This window comes from Enoplosus armatus, chromosome 15 (assembly GCF_043641665.1).
Source record: "Enoplosus armatus isolate fEnoArm2 chromosome 15, fEnoArm2.hap1, whole genome shotgun sequence".
NCBI lineage: Eukaryota > Metazoa > Chordata > Actinopteri > Centrarchiformes > Enoplosidae > Enoplosus > Enoplosus armatus.
In genome coordinates, this window is record NC_092194.1 from 11236259 (window position 1) to 11254547 (window position 18289).

At 42.3% G+C, this 18289-nt stretch overlaps 1 protein-coding gene across 1 annotated transcript in view; it reads right to left on the reverse strand.

The window, feature by feature from the left end:
• The window catches only part of asap2a (ArfGAP with SH3 domain, ankyrin repeat and PH domain 2a), a 56204-nt gene that overhangs the window by 1604 nt on the left and 36311 nt on the right, over positions 1-18289 (reverse strand). The window contains exons 6-27 of the mRNA XM_070919790.1: positions 17724-17853; positions 17259-17344; positions 16976-17051; positions 16769-16855; positions 15331-15434; positions 14618-14687; positions 14148-14235; positions 13027-13075; positions 12400-12566; positions 10518-10651; positions 8212-8303; positions 7143-7332; positions 6824-6909; positions 6251-6366; positions 5273-5340; positions 5049-5156; positions 4124-4364; positions 3158-3310; positions 2347-2449; positions 1798-1856; positions 1574-1647; positions 334-453 (exon numbers count right to left, since the gene is read on the reverse strand). Of these exons, the coding sequence (XP_070775891.1) occupies positions 334-453; positions 1574-1647; positions 1798-1856; positions 2347-2449; positions 3158-3310; positions 4124-4364; positions 5049-5156; positions 5273-5340; positions 6251-6366; positions 6824-6909; positions 7143-7332; positions 8212-8303; positions 10518-10651; positions 12400-12566; positions 13027-13075; positions 14148-14235; positions 14618-14687; positions 15331-15434; positions 16769-16855; positions 16976-17051; positions 17259-17344; positions 17724-17853 (2401 nt within the window). The remainder of the gene's footprint in view (positions 1-333; positions 454-1573; positions 1648-1797; positions 1857-2346; positions 2450-3157; positions 3311-4123; positions 4365-5048; positions 5157-5272; positions 5341-6250; positions 6367-6823; positions 6910-7142; positions 7333-8211; positions 8304-10517; positions 10652-12399; positions 12567-13026; positions 13076-14147; positions 14236-14617; positions 14688-15330; positions 15435-16768; positions 16856-16975; positions 17052-17258; positions 17345-17723; positions 17854-18289) is intronic.

Here is an 18289-nt window from a genome sequence, read left to right on the forward strand (position 1 = left end):
GTCCACGCAGGGACACGGAGAGAGAGTGACTAAATACGGTCATATCTGCAGAGGTGGCTCAGAGGAAAACAAGTTGCAGCTGGTTGATGTTCACAAAAGGGGCTCCACAGAGGAAGCAGCAGCAGGCGGAAAAAGAGGAGGAGGGGGAATATCAGCCAGAGTGAGATCATGGCTTTTTAGCTTTGGCTGCCATGGTTACCGAGACATCCACATGGTGAATATGGGACCAGAGTGGGACACGAGTTCAATCTGAGAACATCCGAGTATCCAAAATGCAGAGACACACAAACACACGCACCGAAATGCTGAAGTCGCAGCGTGAGAGATACTGACCCACCACTCCTGATCCTCCTCGCCGTCCACCACGATCACCTCGCCCTCAGAGAACGTCAGCTCGTCTGGGTTGTCGGCTACACAGTTGTAGATGGCTTTCACTCGCTTCGGCCGCTGCTTCTGAGAGACGAAGCAAAGCATGCAAACAGGTTCGCTCAACTTTGTGCAGAAGAGAAGGAAAATGTTAAGAGTCGCGTGTGGTGGATGCAGCATCAGAGTCATTGTGCACTCCGTCTCATTTTTGTTTGTCTCATATTGTTGGGATGTTTTTTTTTTAATTATTGGGAACTAAGACTGTGTCCGATTATATAACAGGACAAAGCTCCTCGGGACGACTATGGACACTGACTTCTGGTCTTGTTCCTTTTTTTTTTTTTAACCAATAACCATTCCTTTTCCTAATTGAACCATTGTCTAAAGACAGATCTTGTTGTATGCGGTATAGATCATAAAGCCCTTTGAGGCAAATTTGTGATTTTGGGCTGTGAAGGCTGAATGGCCGAAAACAGCTCGTCTTCAGTAAATAAAGTGACCTCTTGTCATTGAGTGTGACCTCCTCTGTCATCACTAGTTAACATAGTAAGGATAACATATCAGGTTGGAAACTCTAAATGCTATACAAATAAAATAAATGTATGGTTTGTCTCTACTGTTTTACTGCATGTTTTTGCACCTCTGACCAAATGTATTTCTTTGCACAATAAAGTCAAAAGTGATTTGATTTTAATTCTCCAAAGGACTAAAAATAGCTGGAAGGAGCAGATTTGAGACCTTTAAAACCACTGATTCATCCAGTGATAACATGTAATTGGTGCAGCACAGGCTCTAAAACAAAAGCTCAAAACAAAGAAAACATTGCTGTAACCCTGGGATTCTCCATTGACTGGCAAACTAAAAGAAATGAATTGTAACTGTAGGCTAGAAAGTTATAAATGAAACCCCCTCTTCCATCTTAAAATCATTAAAAGAAAGCTAAACATCTTCTCTACAGAAACAGAGAAAGAAGCTCTTTGCCTGTCAGAGTACAGGAAGGAAATTTACTGCACAAGTAGACGCTGGAAACACTGAGACAAAAGGTCGACCTGCAGTGCACTGAAGGGAAGTACACAACACGAATAATGGAATAAAGCATGACTAACGGAATAAAGCATGCAGTGAATCGGTACGACTGTATGAATGAATGAGCACTTTACAGTCAACGCTATCTGGATGATAATGAGAGGAAGAGTGAAGGACTCACTGGGTAGGCCTTCCTCGGCATGGGGGCTGGAGGCAGACCTATGGAATTCTGGGGGCATCCTGGCACTTCCTTAGCTGGAACAGAGGAAAGAGGAAATTATATCACAATGACAACAAAACGTTCCACGTTTCCACGGATGAATCAGGACAACAACTTGAATGTAACTCTGGACAGAAACAGACTTAAGAGACCTGATATTTTGTGTGCGTTATCTGTCTACTCACCCGGTCTCTCGATAGATTGTGTTCGATTTAGAGGTCCTCTGTTGAAACTCTTATCGTTGCTGTAAAACAAGAAAATAATGTAAAAAATGTGCCCTTATCAACAAAGTAATAGTCCTATAAAGACAAGAATCTAACTGTCCAGCTCTCTGAGACTCTCAACAGCTCAGTTACAGATTTATTACAGCACTATCGGCCCTGTGGGAGATAAAAAGACAAAAGGGTGCCTGTGGAGGAGAGTTACTGCTCGTCTGGCTCGATGCAGAGCTTAGCCTGGAAGCTAATGAAGCGGCTAAACAGCAGACACGAAGGCTCATTCGTCTTGGGGAAACAAACACCACATTACAAGACAAGCATTCACAACAGCAAGATACACAACCCCGGGTAATGCACCATGCTCCTGTGTGTGTGTAGTGAATTATATGAATCTATTTTCCTGTGCAGCTAATGAAGCTGCTGAAACGCCACTGAACACGTTATACATGTTTACATTGAATGTATAGTTGCAGACATCTTGGAGGATTGTGTGTGCAAACATGTTTTTGTTGTTACCCTGCAGGAGATTTAGGTGGCGCTGCTCTGGACCCCAGTGGTCCCTGGCCCGACTTGGACTGTATGCTCATGGCCTCCATCTTCGCCACAGGAGGACCCAGACCTGAGACACACAGTGACAAACCTTCACTGCCTATGTCTATGCAAACTGAACACACCATTGGACGTCACCCATTAGACAAAAAAAGCTATTTAAAAAGACATCGCACTGGGTTTTAGTAACGCATGATTAATCACAACAAGCAAATGAATCGATTAAAAATAGACTTAATAAAGAAAGTCATTAGTTGTCAGTCTTGAAGCTGCTAAACCTCTCAGTTTCGTTTCATTTGTACACAGTAAATATATCATCTAACCATCTATCTTTCTATTTGAAATATATAAAAAAAATTTTTTTTTTTTTATATTGATTTCAAAATGATGTTAAAACATTTAAAATCAAACTCAGTTGGAAAATTAAAGTGAACTATTCAAGTACTAGATTTGGGACAGATTTAGACTGATCACGTCCAAGTAGCATCAAAGACAAACTGGGAATGAGGTTTTTAACAGTGTGAATTATTTATTAATGTGCCATTATGGGCTTCCCTCTCCCTGAACAATATCTTTCATTAAGAGCTCACAGCGTCTGCCCCTTGGTGATTGTAAGCTTTAGGACAGTTCAATATGAAAAAGAAACATTCAAATGCCTCCTCACACGTATTTAGTACACACTGAACTTTGAATCTTAATCACTATACAATATTAATATGCCTTCACTGTAGGAGTGGTCTAGATTAAGAAAGAGGAATGGGTCTTTTGGGGTCCATACCTCCGGTTGAAGTGAGTCTCATGGGGGGGACAGGAGGGTGCATGTTGGGGGGGTCTGAGGACGACCTCTGTCGGCCTCCCAGGTCTAAAGAACCGGGCTTCCAGCTGCTGGATGCTGAAGACTGACCCGGACCCCCCAGACCGGATAACTGGCCTGAGAAAGAGAAGGGTTGCTATTAAGATGAAAAAAGAGGCAGCGAGAGAGAGTGCACTGCACTTTGCCAGGACCGGCGTCCACTTTAAAAGTCAAGCCGCTTCCATTTGAGTGTAATTGAAAGCGACAGTTAATGGGGAGAGGGAATGTGCAGAATGCCAAGGATGGGGGGCTGCGGTGAGGCGAGGTGGGCAGCACAGCTGGTTGTTTCTCCGCCTCTCTGTTGGCAGAACTCCAGACGGCCATTAATGTTATTAAAGACCGACTGTGGTGGACGAGTGAGAAGTCGGTTGGCCTGAAGAGCTATGATGAAGTTTTTTTTATCAGCACATAAACAGACGTCCATCAGTAAAGGTTTTAGATGTTGTTTTCATCAAGTAATATCGCACAATTTTTAAGCACCTTTATAAATAAAACAAAGCTGTTTAGATTTGAGACCATCTAGACTTCACATAGTAAAGAGGTCGACAACTTTCCATCTATCTCCAATGTGACTTTTCCCTGCTCCAGTGTCCAGAGACATCTGTGATGAAACAGGTCAAAAAGTCACTAAGACCTGCGTAGTAATTAACATAAAGGCCTTGGAAACAATGACACAGGGCCAAGTGAGACTAAACCCTCCAAAACACTGTAGATCTAAATGAGGTTGTTCCTCACGGGTATATTCTATTAATATTTCCTCCCTGAGGTAGGCAGAGAGGTCAGAAAGGTTATCAGGTTTAGCTGGATTGTGATCAACATCTTTAGCATCTATTCATCCATATAAACTTCATCATATTCACTTGCCTTCCACTCTTCTAGTTCTGAGCTTACCCAGGTTCCTCGGGGGCAGGGGCGGAGCAGAGGTGGTGGCGTTCTGAGGAGCGTTGGTGTTGAGGATGGTGCCGTAGGTCTCGTTGTTGACCAGGTTGGGCATGAAGGCGCGCTGCTTGTCCTTGGCGAGGCCGGCGGCGTCACGGCCCGCAGAGCCCAGACTGGCCTGGAGGTGGGAGTTACTGCTCGGGGTGTAACAGCTGACCGGACGCTCATCTCTGCGATGAGGGCTGGGCTGGAGGGTCAGCAAGAGGTCAGGGGGTCAGGATGGGCGGAAGGTATGCATGTAAGGATGTGAGATTTACATAATAGATGATTCATGATTCATCAGATTTTATCTCCTCACTGTATGTGTTTACATATTTATGTACAATATGTGCAAGATCAGTCAGTCACACAGACTTTTGCCACTTTTCTTCTTAGACTTGTTTACATATTTTCCCAGTTCTGAATCAAACCAACTTTGCTGCAAATACTGAACCATCAATGCTCGAGGTTCTTTCTGGCCCTCAACTGAGCCTCTCAGGGAATCTTCCAAACTGAGATCTTACAAAATTGTATTTTATCCAAACAAAAAAAAGTCACCAAAGGCAATTTATTTTCTGAAAAAGTATGCTACAAGTTCAGTATTTTCAGGCAGAAATACTAACAAAAACACTGAGAATGTGGTGGGACTGTTTAATATGCCAAGAGCATGGATTACAAAGGAGCTTTTTATTTTTGGAGGACAATATATTTTCTTTGTTAGTAAGAAAACAACCATTTGCAGAAATTCTTCAAGGCTTTTTTTTTCATCATCCTCCAAGAGACACTGAATCTTTCCTTTCATTACACTTTTCTTTAAAAGGTGTTTTGTGTCTTGCTTTCTTGCCTGGCTCTGTAGCACTCCGTAAACTCTTCTTCTGCACACAAAAGTGTTCCTCACCTTCTCATCCAGATCTTCGTCACTTTCATCCAAGTCTTCGTGCTGCAGGCACCATTCATACTCGACATGGGCGTGACCGTTGAATTTCCCTGCCAGTGCTTGGTTCAACTATACACAAACAAATCCACACACACAAGTAAACACAAATGAGTGACAGCTCTAACGTGGTTTCAGGAAGTCATATGTTTGCAGGCATAAGTCAAGTCTAAACATAGTAAGCTCACCAGCTCCTCACACTGTAGGTGTTTGAGCCTCCGAGCGATATCCAGCGGCGTCTCCCCGGCCTCATTAGCTGGAAGGGAAAACAACAGAAACATATAATCACTGTTGCATCCTCAAGAGCACAAACACAGAGCCCATTTTCAATCCTCCCATTTCAATGTGACATGAGAAATGTGTAATTAGACTGTTTCCCACACTGAACAACTCTTCCTCCTCCTCCTCTCTGTATCTATTATCTGGATGTTTTGTTGATGTCACAGCGTAGCAGAAACATTAGTGTTGTGAGAAAGAGTTGCCATGGTCTGTTGGCGAAGCCCGCACCTCTGGGAACTAAACCTGAAAGACTTGGACCAGGGTGTGTGTGTGTGTGTGTGTGTGTGTGTGTGTGTGTGTGTGTGTGTGTGTGTGTGTGTGTGTGTGAGAGGATGAGAGGCAGTGAGAGAAAACATTTGTCTGAGACAGTGGTGCAGTTTTGCAGATTACAGATACTAAACTATAAAAATACATGATACCTCGAATTAGAAAACATATGTCACTGCTAATGATGTGACTAATGACTAACATTAAGCTGACTATGCTAAATGATCAATGAGCCATAGCTAGCTAGCTATTGCCGGTTAGGCTAACTGTTAGCTTAATCAGATATTTTCCTCTCACTCTTAATTAACCACTATGTAACATAAATAATACTAACTGAAACACAGAGATTTCTCCTTGCACTCAGAAATAAATAAAAGTTTTTACTAATTTATTTACTGTTTAAGTCTTTATGAGCCAAGACATGCCTTAAGTTTTAATTTTGTAGCTAAATCCCTACTTTGAAACTAGCTAGTAGCCAACAAGAACTTAACACACAAACTTGTGATGGATTGACGAAGACATGGTGCAAGGGAAGGTGTAAGAAAGTATAGAGAAAGAAGGAAAGACATGGTCAGTGAACGCACCACGGCCACCCTGCTGCTGCTGCTGTGTTTGCTTACCGATCTCTATGGAGGCCTTCCCCCGCAGCAGCAGTTTCAGACACTCGCTGTTGTCGGTCAGACAGCAGTAGTGCAGCGCTGTGCTGCCTTTGACCGTCTGCTTATCTAAATTCAAACTGCAGAGGGACACAGACAGAGAGGGGAAAACTTTAAATCCCAACACAGGAGGCACAAAATGAAGCCTTGGTTTCTCCTGTCCAGCCCCAACGCTCATCTGGATATCTCATAACCTCCAACCAAAGACAAAAAATGACAAATAATAATAATAATCCAGAGTGTTATTTTGCAGATGTGTAATATGAAAAATATTTAAATATTATTGTTATTGTGTTTTAAATAGGAAAATCTAAAGAGAGAAAAAAGACAAAGAGAAATAAGCGGATGTCAATAAGCAAATTGGTCTTGAATTTGAATTACAACTGTTTTTGTCAAAATCTGACAAGTGGTATCTTTTCATGTTGGTGTATTTGATGTTTGCTGCACACTCAGATGGACAGTCGAAGCCTATTTTGGCATAATGTATTCTGTAAGCAGGTGTATCGTCGTCCTCTGTTGTTTTCTTGCTTTGTTTACCTGTTCTGAGTGAGGAAGTCAACGATGTGAAGAGACGTTCTATCCACCAGTCTGACTGCGAGATGAAGGGCTGTCTCCCCTTGTTCCTGTAATAAAAAAGATAAGACATTTGCATAATGTTTTCATAACACCCCCAGGAATGCGAGGTGTTTGTAGAGAATCATGGAAGAAGGTCAAGAGCAAGAAGGATGCGACTGATTATTATGAAGAAGACATCACACTCCTGGTGGAAAAGCTACTTTGGTAAAGTTTCAAAGTCACCACTGAAGGACAGACTCAGTTTCAAACATCACACAGGTTAAACATTTTGTGCACTGACGTGTCCGTTGGCCAGAGGAATGGGCTCCATGAGGTCGACTCCCTCGGCGTAGACCTGGATGAGGGAGAAGATGTCCCGGGCCTTCACTGCGTCGCACAACGTGTGGAGCCGCGACGTCGCGTCAGGACACTTCTTCCTAGCGAAACGTTTCTCGGTGTATTTGGCTGTGATGAAGTCTTTCCTCGCCTGCCTGGTGGAGGATGTGAAGAGGCAGCGGTTCAGTTACAGCAATATCATTCATGGTCTCAATGGGCGTTAAAGCTGGGGATGCACCAATCAAAAGCCATCGATCATAACTCATCAATAAACACACTTAATTAGTCATTTGATCGAGTTTTCATAATTAGGTTTAAATTGCAAGATAAAGCAGTCACACATAAGTCATAAAAAATGTGTTTCACACTCCTATTCCTCCTAATATTCACTCCTATGGTGAATATTGACTCTTAACTCCAGCTAGACCATTTCAAATTGTGAGAAAACAATTGTTTTGTGACAACATCCGCTGGTCAACTGTGTACATGCTACTACTAAACCTTAAGAAACCTCCCTATAAAATGCTCAGGGAAAATAAATAGCTGTCCTGTTCAAGCAGGAGCAGAAAAGCAAACACAACTGCTGAAAAATGTTCCTCCATGTTAAGTCTGCAACCTGTTTGTGATTTCTAACACTTTGTTAAGAGATATGACACATAGAGCATGCATGTGCAAATAATATTAGGAGTAAAATCATGTGATCAATCTTCAAAATTGTAAAAATATGACACCTAAAGTATTACGTGTGAAAATATGATAAACTACATCAGCCTTCAAGCACACAATAACTGCACGTAATTATTGTGTTTTAACCCTGAACACACAGTGATAGCCCTTTTCCCTGCAGGCATAAGAACACACAACATGTATTTTTAAACATAATCATGTCATCTAATAATGATCATAGACACGTCATTGTCAGTAATCAATCACATTCAGAAAACCTGATCAGTCATCGCTGGTTAAGAAGTGCCAATATGTCAGTGATGGTGTCAGAGTCAGAGAGGGGGAGAGAAATTGGAGGGGTGACTTACATGTCACTGGCTGGGTTGGGTTTCACATTTTCAGCACTTAAACAAGCCTCCATGATTTCATTAAAGCCTGCATTCCCCACATTCTTGGCCAGCTGTGGAGCACGCACACACAAAAACACACACACACACATATCAAAACCACTTATACTAGCCATTTTCTGCACCATACAGTGCATCCGGAAAGTATTCACGGCGCTTCACTTTTTCCACATTTTGTTATGTTACACCCTTATTCCAAAATGGATTAAATTAATTTTTTTCCTCAAAATTCTACACACAACACCCCATAATGACAATGTGAAAAAAGTCTTTTTGAAATTTTTGCAAATTTATTAAAAATAAAAAACTAAGAAATCACATGTACATAAGTATTCACAGCCTTTGCCATGAAGCTCAAAATTGAGCTCAGGTGCATCCTGTTTCCACTGATCATCCTTGAGATGTTTCTGCAGCTTAATTGGAGTCCACCTGTGGTAAATTCAGTTGATTGGACATGATTTGGAAAGGCACACACCTGTCTATATAAGGTCCCACAGTTGACAGTGCATGTCAGAGCACAAACCAAGCATGAAGTCAAAGGAATTGTCTGTAGACCTCCGAGACAGGATTGTCTCGAGGCACAAATCTGGGGAAGGTTACAGAAAAATTTCTGCTGCTTTGAAGGTCCCAATGAGCACAGTGGCCTCCATCATCCGTAAGTGGAAGAAGTTCGGAACCACCAGGACTCTTCCTAGAGCTGGCCGGCCATCTAAACTGAGTAATCGGGGGAGAAGGGCCTTAGTCAGGGAGGTGACCAAGAACCCGATGGTCACTCTGTCAGAGCTCCAGAGTTCCTCTGTGGAGAACCTTCCAGAAGGACAACCATCTCTGCAGCAATCCACCAATCAGGCCTGTATGGTAGAGTGGCCAGACGGAAGCCACTCCTTAGTAAAAGGCACATAGCAGCCCGCCTGGAGTTTGCCAAAAGGCACCTGAAGGACTCTCAGACCATGAGAAACAAAATTCTCTGGTCTGATGAGACAAAGATTGAACTCTTTGGTGTGAATGCCAGGCGTCACGTTTGGAGGAAACCAGGCACCGCTCATCACCAGGCCAATACCATCCCTACAGTGAAGCATGGTGGTGGCAGCATCATGCTGTGGGGATGTTTTTCAGCGGCAGGAACTGGGAGACTAGTCAGGATAGAGGGAAAGATGAATGCAGCAAAGTACAGAGACATCCTGGATGAAAACCTGCTCCAGAGTGCTCTTGACCTCAGACTGGGGCGACGGTTTATCTTTCAGCAGGACAACGACCCTAAGCACACAGCCAAGATATCAAAGGAGTGGCTTCAGGACAACTCTGTGAATGTCCTTGAGTGGCCCAGCCAGAGCCCAGACTTGAATCCGATTGAACATCTCTGGAGAGATCTGAAAATGGCTGTGCACCGACGCTTCCCATCCAACCTGATGGAGCTTGAGAGGTGCTGCAAAGAGGAATGGGTGAAACTGCCCAAAGATAGGTGTGCCAAGCTTGTGGCATCATATTCAAAAAGACTTGAGGCTGTAATTGCTGCCAAAGGTGCATCAACAAAGTATTGAGCAAAGGCTGTGAATACTTATGTACATGTGATTTCTCAGGTTTTTTATTTTTAATAAATTTGCAAAAATCTCAAATAAACTTTTTTCACGTTGTCATTATGGGGTGTTGTGTGTAGAATTTTGAGGAAAAAAATGAATTTAATCCATTTTGGTATAAGGCTGCAACATAACAAAATGTGGAAAAAGTGAAGCGCTGTGAATACTTTCCGGATGCACTGTATGCAGTCATTTATATCATCTTTGCCAGTTCAGCTCACACCTCCATCAGGATGCGGTGCAGATCCTAAACTGTGTGTGGAGCCTTATAAACTGCACAACGCCCGTCTGATTGTGGCTAACGCGACTGGCGTCTTAACAACGAGGAAAGCAATCATGGCTGGAAGCATTTAATCCCGACCGTCCCACAGGCTGTAAATCTCTTACACCAAACAGTGATTAGAAAAAAGCCAAAATAAAATCTCAGCTATTCTGAGTGTGGAGATTTCCAGAGGTGTTAGAGGAGAGAAGAGAGGAGAACGAGGCCTGAGATGATGCTACTCTCGATTTACACCCTCTTGTCCTCATTTCCCCTTCCCTACTCCCACCCGTCCTCTCCTCAGGTTTTTATGTTGCCTAAAAATCTCAAGAGATTTGTGCGGAAAATCAATACAATGGGATGACTCAAACTGTGACAAAAGAAAAACTAAAATGTGAAGTGATTCAGCAAGAAGACAGGCGGTGACTTACCAAGAGCTCTGAGGTGCTGAGTACATCCAGAGTGAGGGACTGGATCCTGGAGTAGTGGACTCCCAGCTCCCTGTGGATCCCAGAACATTCAATACAGGTGAGGATGCCCAGGTTGGTGGACAGCCACGTCGGGTCTGAGAAAGAGAAAAAGAAAAACTGTCAAGAAAATGGAAGCGAAGAGGAGGTAAACGACACATGAGGGGGAAGAGAGGGAGACATTAATATGGGTGACACACTGTCCTTGAGCAAAAACCACTAAAGCAAAAGTAATTTCTGCAGCACGTGAGCCAACTTTGATGTGTCCTTGTGGCTCTGGAAATTTAATAGCTGCCTGACGGGCTTTTTACTATCTCACAGCACACAATGTCAGAGCAAAGTGACCAAGCTGGACTGTAGCTAAGTCTGGCCTGGATACTCAGTGTATGTGTGGATATACTGTACGTGTGTGTGCCATGTACAGTATGTAAAAGCATATCCATGTCTGCAGGAGGAAATTTCATGGGATTTGGGAGAAATTACTGGGAGACTCCATGTCTTCACAAATATAGGATCCAGTCTGCAAGAGTTTCAGTATTTTCTGAGCCGAGGACTTCCCAGTGGTTCTGCATGATTTAGCTCATAACTATGCATACACATCATTACAACACTTTTAGATTGACGTCCAGGCAGCAAATCATTTCTGTTCATTTATCCTTCAGTCTTGAAACATACTTCAAATTGCAGTGTGGCTTTCAGGAAGTTGAGACTAGGTTTGAAGGATTTCCCGCAATATTAAAGTCAATGCTTACAGACAATATATCACTTTTTTCCCCTAGGATTTCTCACCATAAATTAATTTTGACTGTTGGATCTTGACTGATCCTGTACCCATGTTGGTAGATTTAAATAAATAATGACGTTACCGCTGCTGTGAAATCTTGCGTAAAATATGCACAGCACCTCTCTCAACTTGGAAATGCACATATTGTTCCAGTTACTGTGTGATGGCTACAGGTATCTTAAGAGCATCACTACTGCAAAACCTCAGATTACATACAGCGACATGTGAACAACATTGGTAAGACATTTAATCCTCTGTCTTAATCACATTAAAAGCTGTATTTTCATGGACATTTCAATCTGTAACGCTCACAAAATTGTTGAGAAAAAAGAAAGAGGCTAGACTCAACATATATGAAAACTTTTTGTCATTTTTGGGAGATGACTGTGTGTGTGTGTGCGCCTCCACCATCTAACGCCACGCAAACTGTGGCAGCAGTATTATCATAATTATTGCAATGATGTACTGTTAATAAGGACAAGAAATTCCAAGAATCTCAATTCCTAACATTCAACTCTGGCCAGGACCATTTTAAAAGTACGTTTTGTGATGTTTCCAAGAACGATCTGACTGTTTAGATGTATGACCTTCCATAAACATTACTATGTCGTCAGCAAACAAATAGTAAAAAATAAACACGTAAACATGGTTGTCATAAGTAAATAATGAGGATTTGGTTATTTCCTTGCATTGAAAAGGTTACTACTCTCTGAACTCTCTGAATATCAGTCTCTTGCATTACCATGCAATGATCATGCAACTGGAACAAAACAATAAAATATAAACAATAATGAAATGGTCACCATGATGGATTACTTATTATTATTGATTTTCACACCGCAGAGAAATAAAACATGACCTAAATGTTGCCTTGAGGGTAGAAAATCAGTGCGAAACTTGCTCTGGGAAAGGGTCAGCAATAATGTAAATAAAACATGATTTGTAGTTGATACGTTTAAAACACGTAAAACCACGTGTGTGAACCATTTTTGTCAGCAACAATCATTTAAAGGTCATAAAATGTGTTTTGACTCTGTGCTGTCAGTCATCTCGGTCACTCACTGGGTGCTCCGCAGTCACAGCACACGTCATTTCCCCTCATCCTCTTGACCTCGCCCAGGATTGCCTTGGTCAGCTCCTGCACGATGTTGTTCTCGCCGACATGCTGGTCCCCTTTAAATGCCTGATTCAACGCCTCCTCCTTACTGTTCTGCAGCACCGAGATCCAGCTGGAGGAGGGAGGAGAGGGGAGGAGAGGAGGGACGTACAGGAGAGGTGAGTCAGTGAGTGAAAATGAGAATAATGACACAGGAAAAGGAGGAGGAGGAGGAGGAGGAGGAGAAAGAAGGTTACGAGGTATTTAAGTGAAGAAAAACGGAGGGAGTTAAAAAGGTGAAGTAAAAGACAGGAGGTGGGAGGTAAAGACAAGGCCAAGCGTCTGGCTGGGTGTGAGGTAGGAAGTGTGTGGAAAGTGGCCGAGGCGGTAAACAGGATGCACTTAGGCAGCAGACTGAACACACACACACACACACACACACACACACACACACACACACACACACACACACACACACACACACACACACACACACACACACACACACACACACACACACACACACACACACACACACACACACACACACACACACACACACACACAAATGGAAGGAAGGAACAGGCACTTACATCTGACAGTCCTGGTCGTCTTCAGCCTGAAAGTGATACGTTCTGTCGTCTGAAACAAATGACACAACAGGAGAGAGAAGTGGGAGGGGGAAGAGAGGAGAACATGGATCAAAGAGCAGTGGAGCTCTGAGCGATTCCCTGCGGAGGGCTTTAAAGTATCCTACTGACCGGTCACGCTGAGGGTGAACCTGTTTTAGCTCTTATTTCTGTCTTCATATGTGAATCACTTGCTAATAACCAGACAGACTGAGAACTATTTTTTTTTTTACACCACTGTATCCAAAGCTACATAAACTATGTTGTGTCTCCAGTGGCTGAAGCTCAGCCTCTCCAGCTCTTATGTGTGGATAAACTTCCCAAACCTTAAATGACTGTAAACCGCAATATCTGTTGCATGTCCTTCCCCTTCTCTCTCTCCACATTATTTCCTGTCATCTCTCTACTGTCAACTTGGTAATAAAAAAGGCTTAAAATGCCCCTAGAAAAATACTTTAAAAAGGTTTTATTAGCCACATCTCACAGTCAAACCAGAAAAGAAAAAAGCTGCAATGGGATTCCAAATGAACTGTTAAGTGTAAGTTGTGAAGTCTGCAGCATGTACAGCTTCAAAAGTGCTTAAATTCAATTATCATATATTATTAAAAAGTGACTATGACTATTAGGGTAGAAACAATGTCAACAATTATTTTCATTAATTGATTTGCAGATTTTCTTTTCATTAAATGACAATAGCAAAAAATGTCCTTCACAATTTGACTGAAAAATGACTGAAACTGTTCGATTATCAAAATAGTCCAGCTGTAAAGTCTTTTTGTTTGCTGTTTCCTTCTAGGACTGAGACTAAATGCTAGATTGAGATGTGCTGGATGTGTTAATATACATATTTTTAAAGACCAGCTTATTTTTGGCTCACTGCTGTTCGCTAACTAGAAAGCCATTTGAAATCCACACTGCTGCCTGACAAATCTCGGCCTGCTGCTGCCTGGATGAATGGAGCTAATTAAAACGAGGCATTTGAGTGCAACATACATAGATTGGGGAAAGAAGAAGAAAAAAAAAAGGGAAAAAAGAGATGGCTGACTGTGAGCACAGATAAAAAGATGAGAAGGAAGGCAACTTACGGGATATGAGGTCAAAGCTTCTCTTCTCCTCAGGATTGTGTTTCACCTGGCAGGTGAGCAGGTTGAGTTTAGCTGGCGGCCGGTTAGCCTGCCAGAGAGAGAGACGAAGAACAGAGGAGGGGAGGGAAGGAGTCAGGGAGAGTAATAACAACAACATAAATGAGCGAGAGTGTTGTGTTTAGCCGTATCTGACTGCTGCTGGAGCCAAATGAAACATCTGATAAGCTGCTACGTGTGAGATGAACTGTGTTAGTGAGTCGAGTTGACCGGGCCGGGGCTCAATCTTTATATGGGAACAAACGGAGTTCAAGTTAAAAAGAGACTCAGCTGATGCAAGGTGAATGTTCGGCCTGTGCTCTCTGTTGCTGTCTGTTAATATATTCGTGGTTAATGGGTGAAGATAACGAGCGGCTGGGGAGAAGGCCTGCAGCCAGGACACGGAGACAAACACAGCGCTGTTGTTTACGTACTGTGCCGTGTGAGATGGTGAGGTATCCGTTCTTCGCTGTGCACTTTCTCTTCTGCCACACTTTCCTCAACCTGTGACACACATAAAGACAGTGATAAGTACGTCACAAACACAGTGGCAACAGACACTTATAAAATATTTAATATGATCACATGTTACAGTACAGAACACATGCATTAGTTATGACACATAGGCTGAGCAGTGTATTCATATGTATGCTATCATTAGTTCCAGAGCTGAAACAATCACTCGATTGATTGATAAGAAACCTAATCTGCAGCAATTTTGATAATTAATTAAATATTTGAGTTATTTTTCAATGAAAAACATCAAATATTCTCTGGTTCCAGCTTCTCCAACATGAGGATTTGCTGCTTGTCTCTGTTTTGTATCACTGTAAACTGAAAATCATTATTTGGACGGTTGGTCAGTTAAATTTCAAGATGTGAGCGTGGGCTCTGCGAAACTGTGATGGGCATATGTTGCTATTTTGTGACATTTTATAGACTTTTACAATTACTAAATTAAATGGGAAGTAATCATAATGAAAATAACTGTAGGCTAAAATATGTGTTTCTTATTTTAATGTATTTATAACACATTTTAACCTCAGTACAAAATAAAAACATACGTCTACAACCATCATGTAAATCAACCAGGCATTTTTTCACCTACAGTAGGTTAGGTAGGTAGTAAGTTATTTTAAAAGCTCACCCGTCACTTTTCTTGTAAAGGTACCCGCTGCGTTCGGTGCCGTGCTCCTTGTTGCCCTGCGGCTGGTGCAGGCTGTAGGTGGTGCTCTGCCGCACCTGTGAATCCTGGGAAAACACACACAAACAAATAGAGACGACAAATCAGAGCCTTTATACAAATATGAAACAAAATAAAAAAGCAGGCGCTTTTTTTTGTGGATTTGCAAATCCACACTGCAGTCAAGTCGGAGCCAGTAAAGCGTTAAATAGCTCCGATTTACGCTTCTGGGTCTCAGGCTCCTCTGAGGATTTCGGAGCAAGTATGAACAACAATAGAAAGATTGCTGCTGTGAGCCTGAATGATTTTGTACACGTGGGGATAAGAAAATGAGAGGAGCTTTTACACCAGATTCTGCAACAGCAGGCGGGCAAAAGCTGTCATTAGCATTTTAGTCTCAAATCTGAAAGGATCAAAAGATAAAACACATTTTCATTATAAACCTGGATTTTAAAAGATTTAACAGTCAATGATTTATCTTCTAGATATTCAGGTTTGAAAGCAATGGAACAACAACAAGGACCAAACAAAGGCCAGATGTTTGTATGAGTGATGTCATTTCCTTTCTGGAAACACTACGGGAAACAGAGAGGACGACTTCTGAAGGCCGGCGTTGACGGGGCTTTAATGGTTTTATTGGTGTGTGCTGTTATCAGCAGACACACACGCACACACAGCAGACAGGATAATCTTGGTAGAGCAGAAATGCAGCTCCAGCTCTTCTCATTGAAAAGTCATTTTAAAATAAAAAGGACAACTTAAATGAACCAAAGCACTGAAACATGGCAATGTCATATTTGAACAGAAATATGGATTATCGGCTGTAACAGCCGACAGAAAACAAACTATTGATCTTACATTACGACAGAAGCAACACCACAATGAAAACAGGATGCAAACAATCACAGAAAAGGTTTTTGTTCAAGAAGTCCACTTACTCTCCTAGACTTGTTTCACAAAAGACGGAGGCAGAGAAGGAAAGAAGAAAACAATCTTCAGGTGAGACCGGGAGCTGCAGCATATTTTACAGTTCGCTAAGCACAGGGCTGGGGTCAGTTAAAAATCATGTCCACTCATTCAGGTGGTGGAGAAAATGGAAAATAGCAACACATGTTTGGAAAAAATAGGAAAAACCTCAGCCTTTTCATGACAGATGCTCTTGAATCAGCTGACACATTGTTTGTGTGGACCACAGCCCTGATAGAGTCCTACATTAGTACCAACCACGTTCAAGTTAAGAGGTCAAAGAGCTGTGAATTATTCAGGATTGTTTGTATCAAATATAATCTGATTTTAGAGCAGATTTATCGGAATTAAGCCAATTCAAATGGGATATTTGACTGACATTGAAAGGTCATAGAGGACTTTCAGCGCCACGTGTGTGTTTGTGAGTGTGTGTTACCTCCTTCTGCTCCACCTGTAGTGCTGACTTGAGGACGTCTCGTAACTGAGTCAGCTGTTTCCTCTCCTCATCCTGCACCTGCTTTATCTGCCGTAATGGACAGGATCAAGAAAACAGGAGAGAGAGAACAGAGAAAAAAACATATGTGACAGGATTGTTGGAGTCGAGCGAAGGCAAGAAGAGAAGAGAAGCTGCTGGTTTTCTCACCGTGTGCAGATCTGTGGCCAGTTTTTCTATGGAAGGTTTCAGGTTGTCCACGGCTTTCAGACCGTCCTGAAAGAAACTGGACAGGGAGCACATGAAGTTAACACAGAAACTGCCACAAAATGGGTTTGCAGTTAGATGTGAGTGACTTAAATTATATGAACTGACACATGACAACACAAATCGAAAGCCCTCAACAAATTTCCCTACAACTGTAATATAACTAAACATGTTTTTCGGGTTCGCTGGAAACAGTTTAAATGAGCATAATATTTGTAGGTCTTACTTGCACTGTGCGTGGAAGTACTTGATGAGGTTCTGCAGCAGGTCCACCCCCTTCTTGATTTTGATCTCATTGACTTTCAGGAGGTACTGTAAACACATTGAATACAGATTTAGTCAGAAAGGGTGAGGCCGGGTTCAGTCAGAGGGAAAGGCCACTCGGGCTCGATCTCAAACATATACATCCCTTTCAACTTTACTTTCAAAGTAGAAATCTTCATCTTTCAAGTAAAGTGTTATGAAAGTAAAAACATCAAAGGACACATACTAAATTTAATCTGAGATTTGTATTCCAAAAGGTTACACAGCCATTCTGAAATATCTATGTTTGGCAAAGACGGACATTAAAGTTTTATAAACCACTGCTACCTGTTATACACACCATTAACTGTGTGCAGTTATTTTATGGTCCATAGTAAACATATTTAAACAAACTGCGACCCGACTCCCAATCATTAGCCCGACTAACCTCGCACATCTGCAGCTGGAAGAATCTCCTCTCCTTCTCCATCTCTTCGGCGATTTCCGCCCCACTGATTTCCGTCCTGATCATCCCGTGTTGCCTCGCGTGCTCCTTCTTCTCCTTCTCTATCTTGGTGCTGGCAGGAAGTGACATCACAGGGGTCAAAGAGCACACGGCACATCCAGGACAGCACCACAAACGCACAAAAAGTGTGACTATTGTGTAAAATCAGCCCTGTTGCTGAGTGAAAGTTTATACTAATTAAATGGTTATTAAGGGGTAGAGAGGTTAGTTTTAGCTATAGGGTTAGAAATGACTGGGATTTGGGGGGTTTATGGTGTAACAGTAATGTCATTGTGTTTGTGTAGCTTCATCTAAACCACCCAGGTAGTACGCAGTCTTAATTGATTAAATTGAAGGCATGTGATGTGTTTTTAAGTTCTGTTGTCGGGCGAGGCAACTTTACTATTCAACGTCTCCTCATGATGGAAGACAAGCGTGATCACTTGTCTTCCTCTTACAACACTTCCACAACAACACCTACATCACCACCACCTCACCCCCGTCGTAGG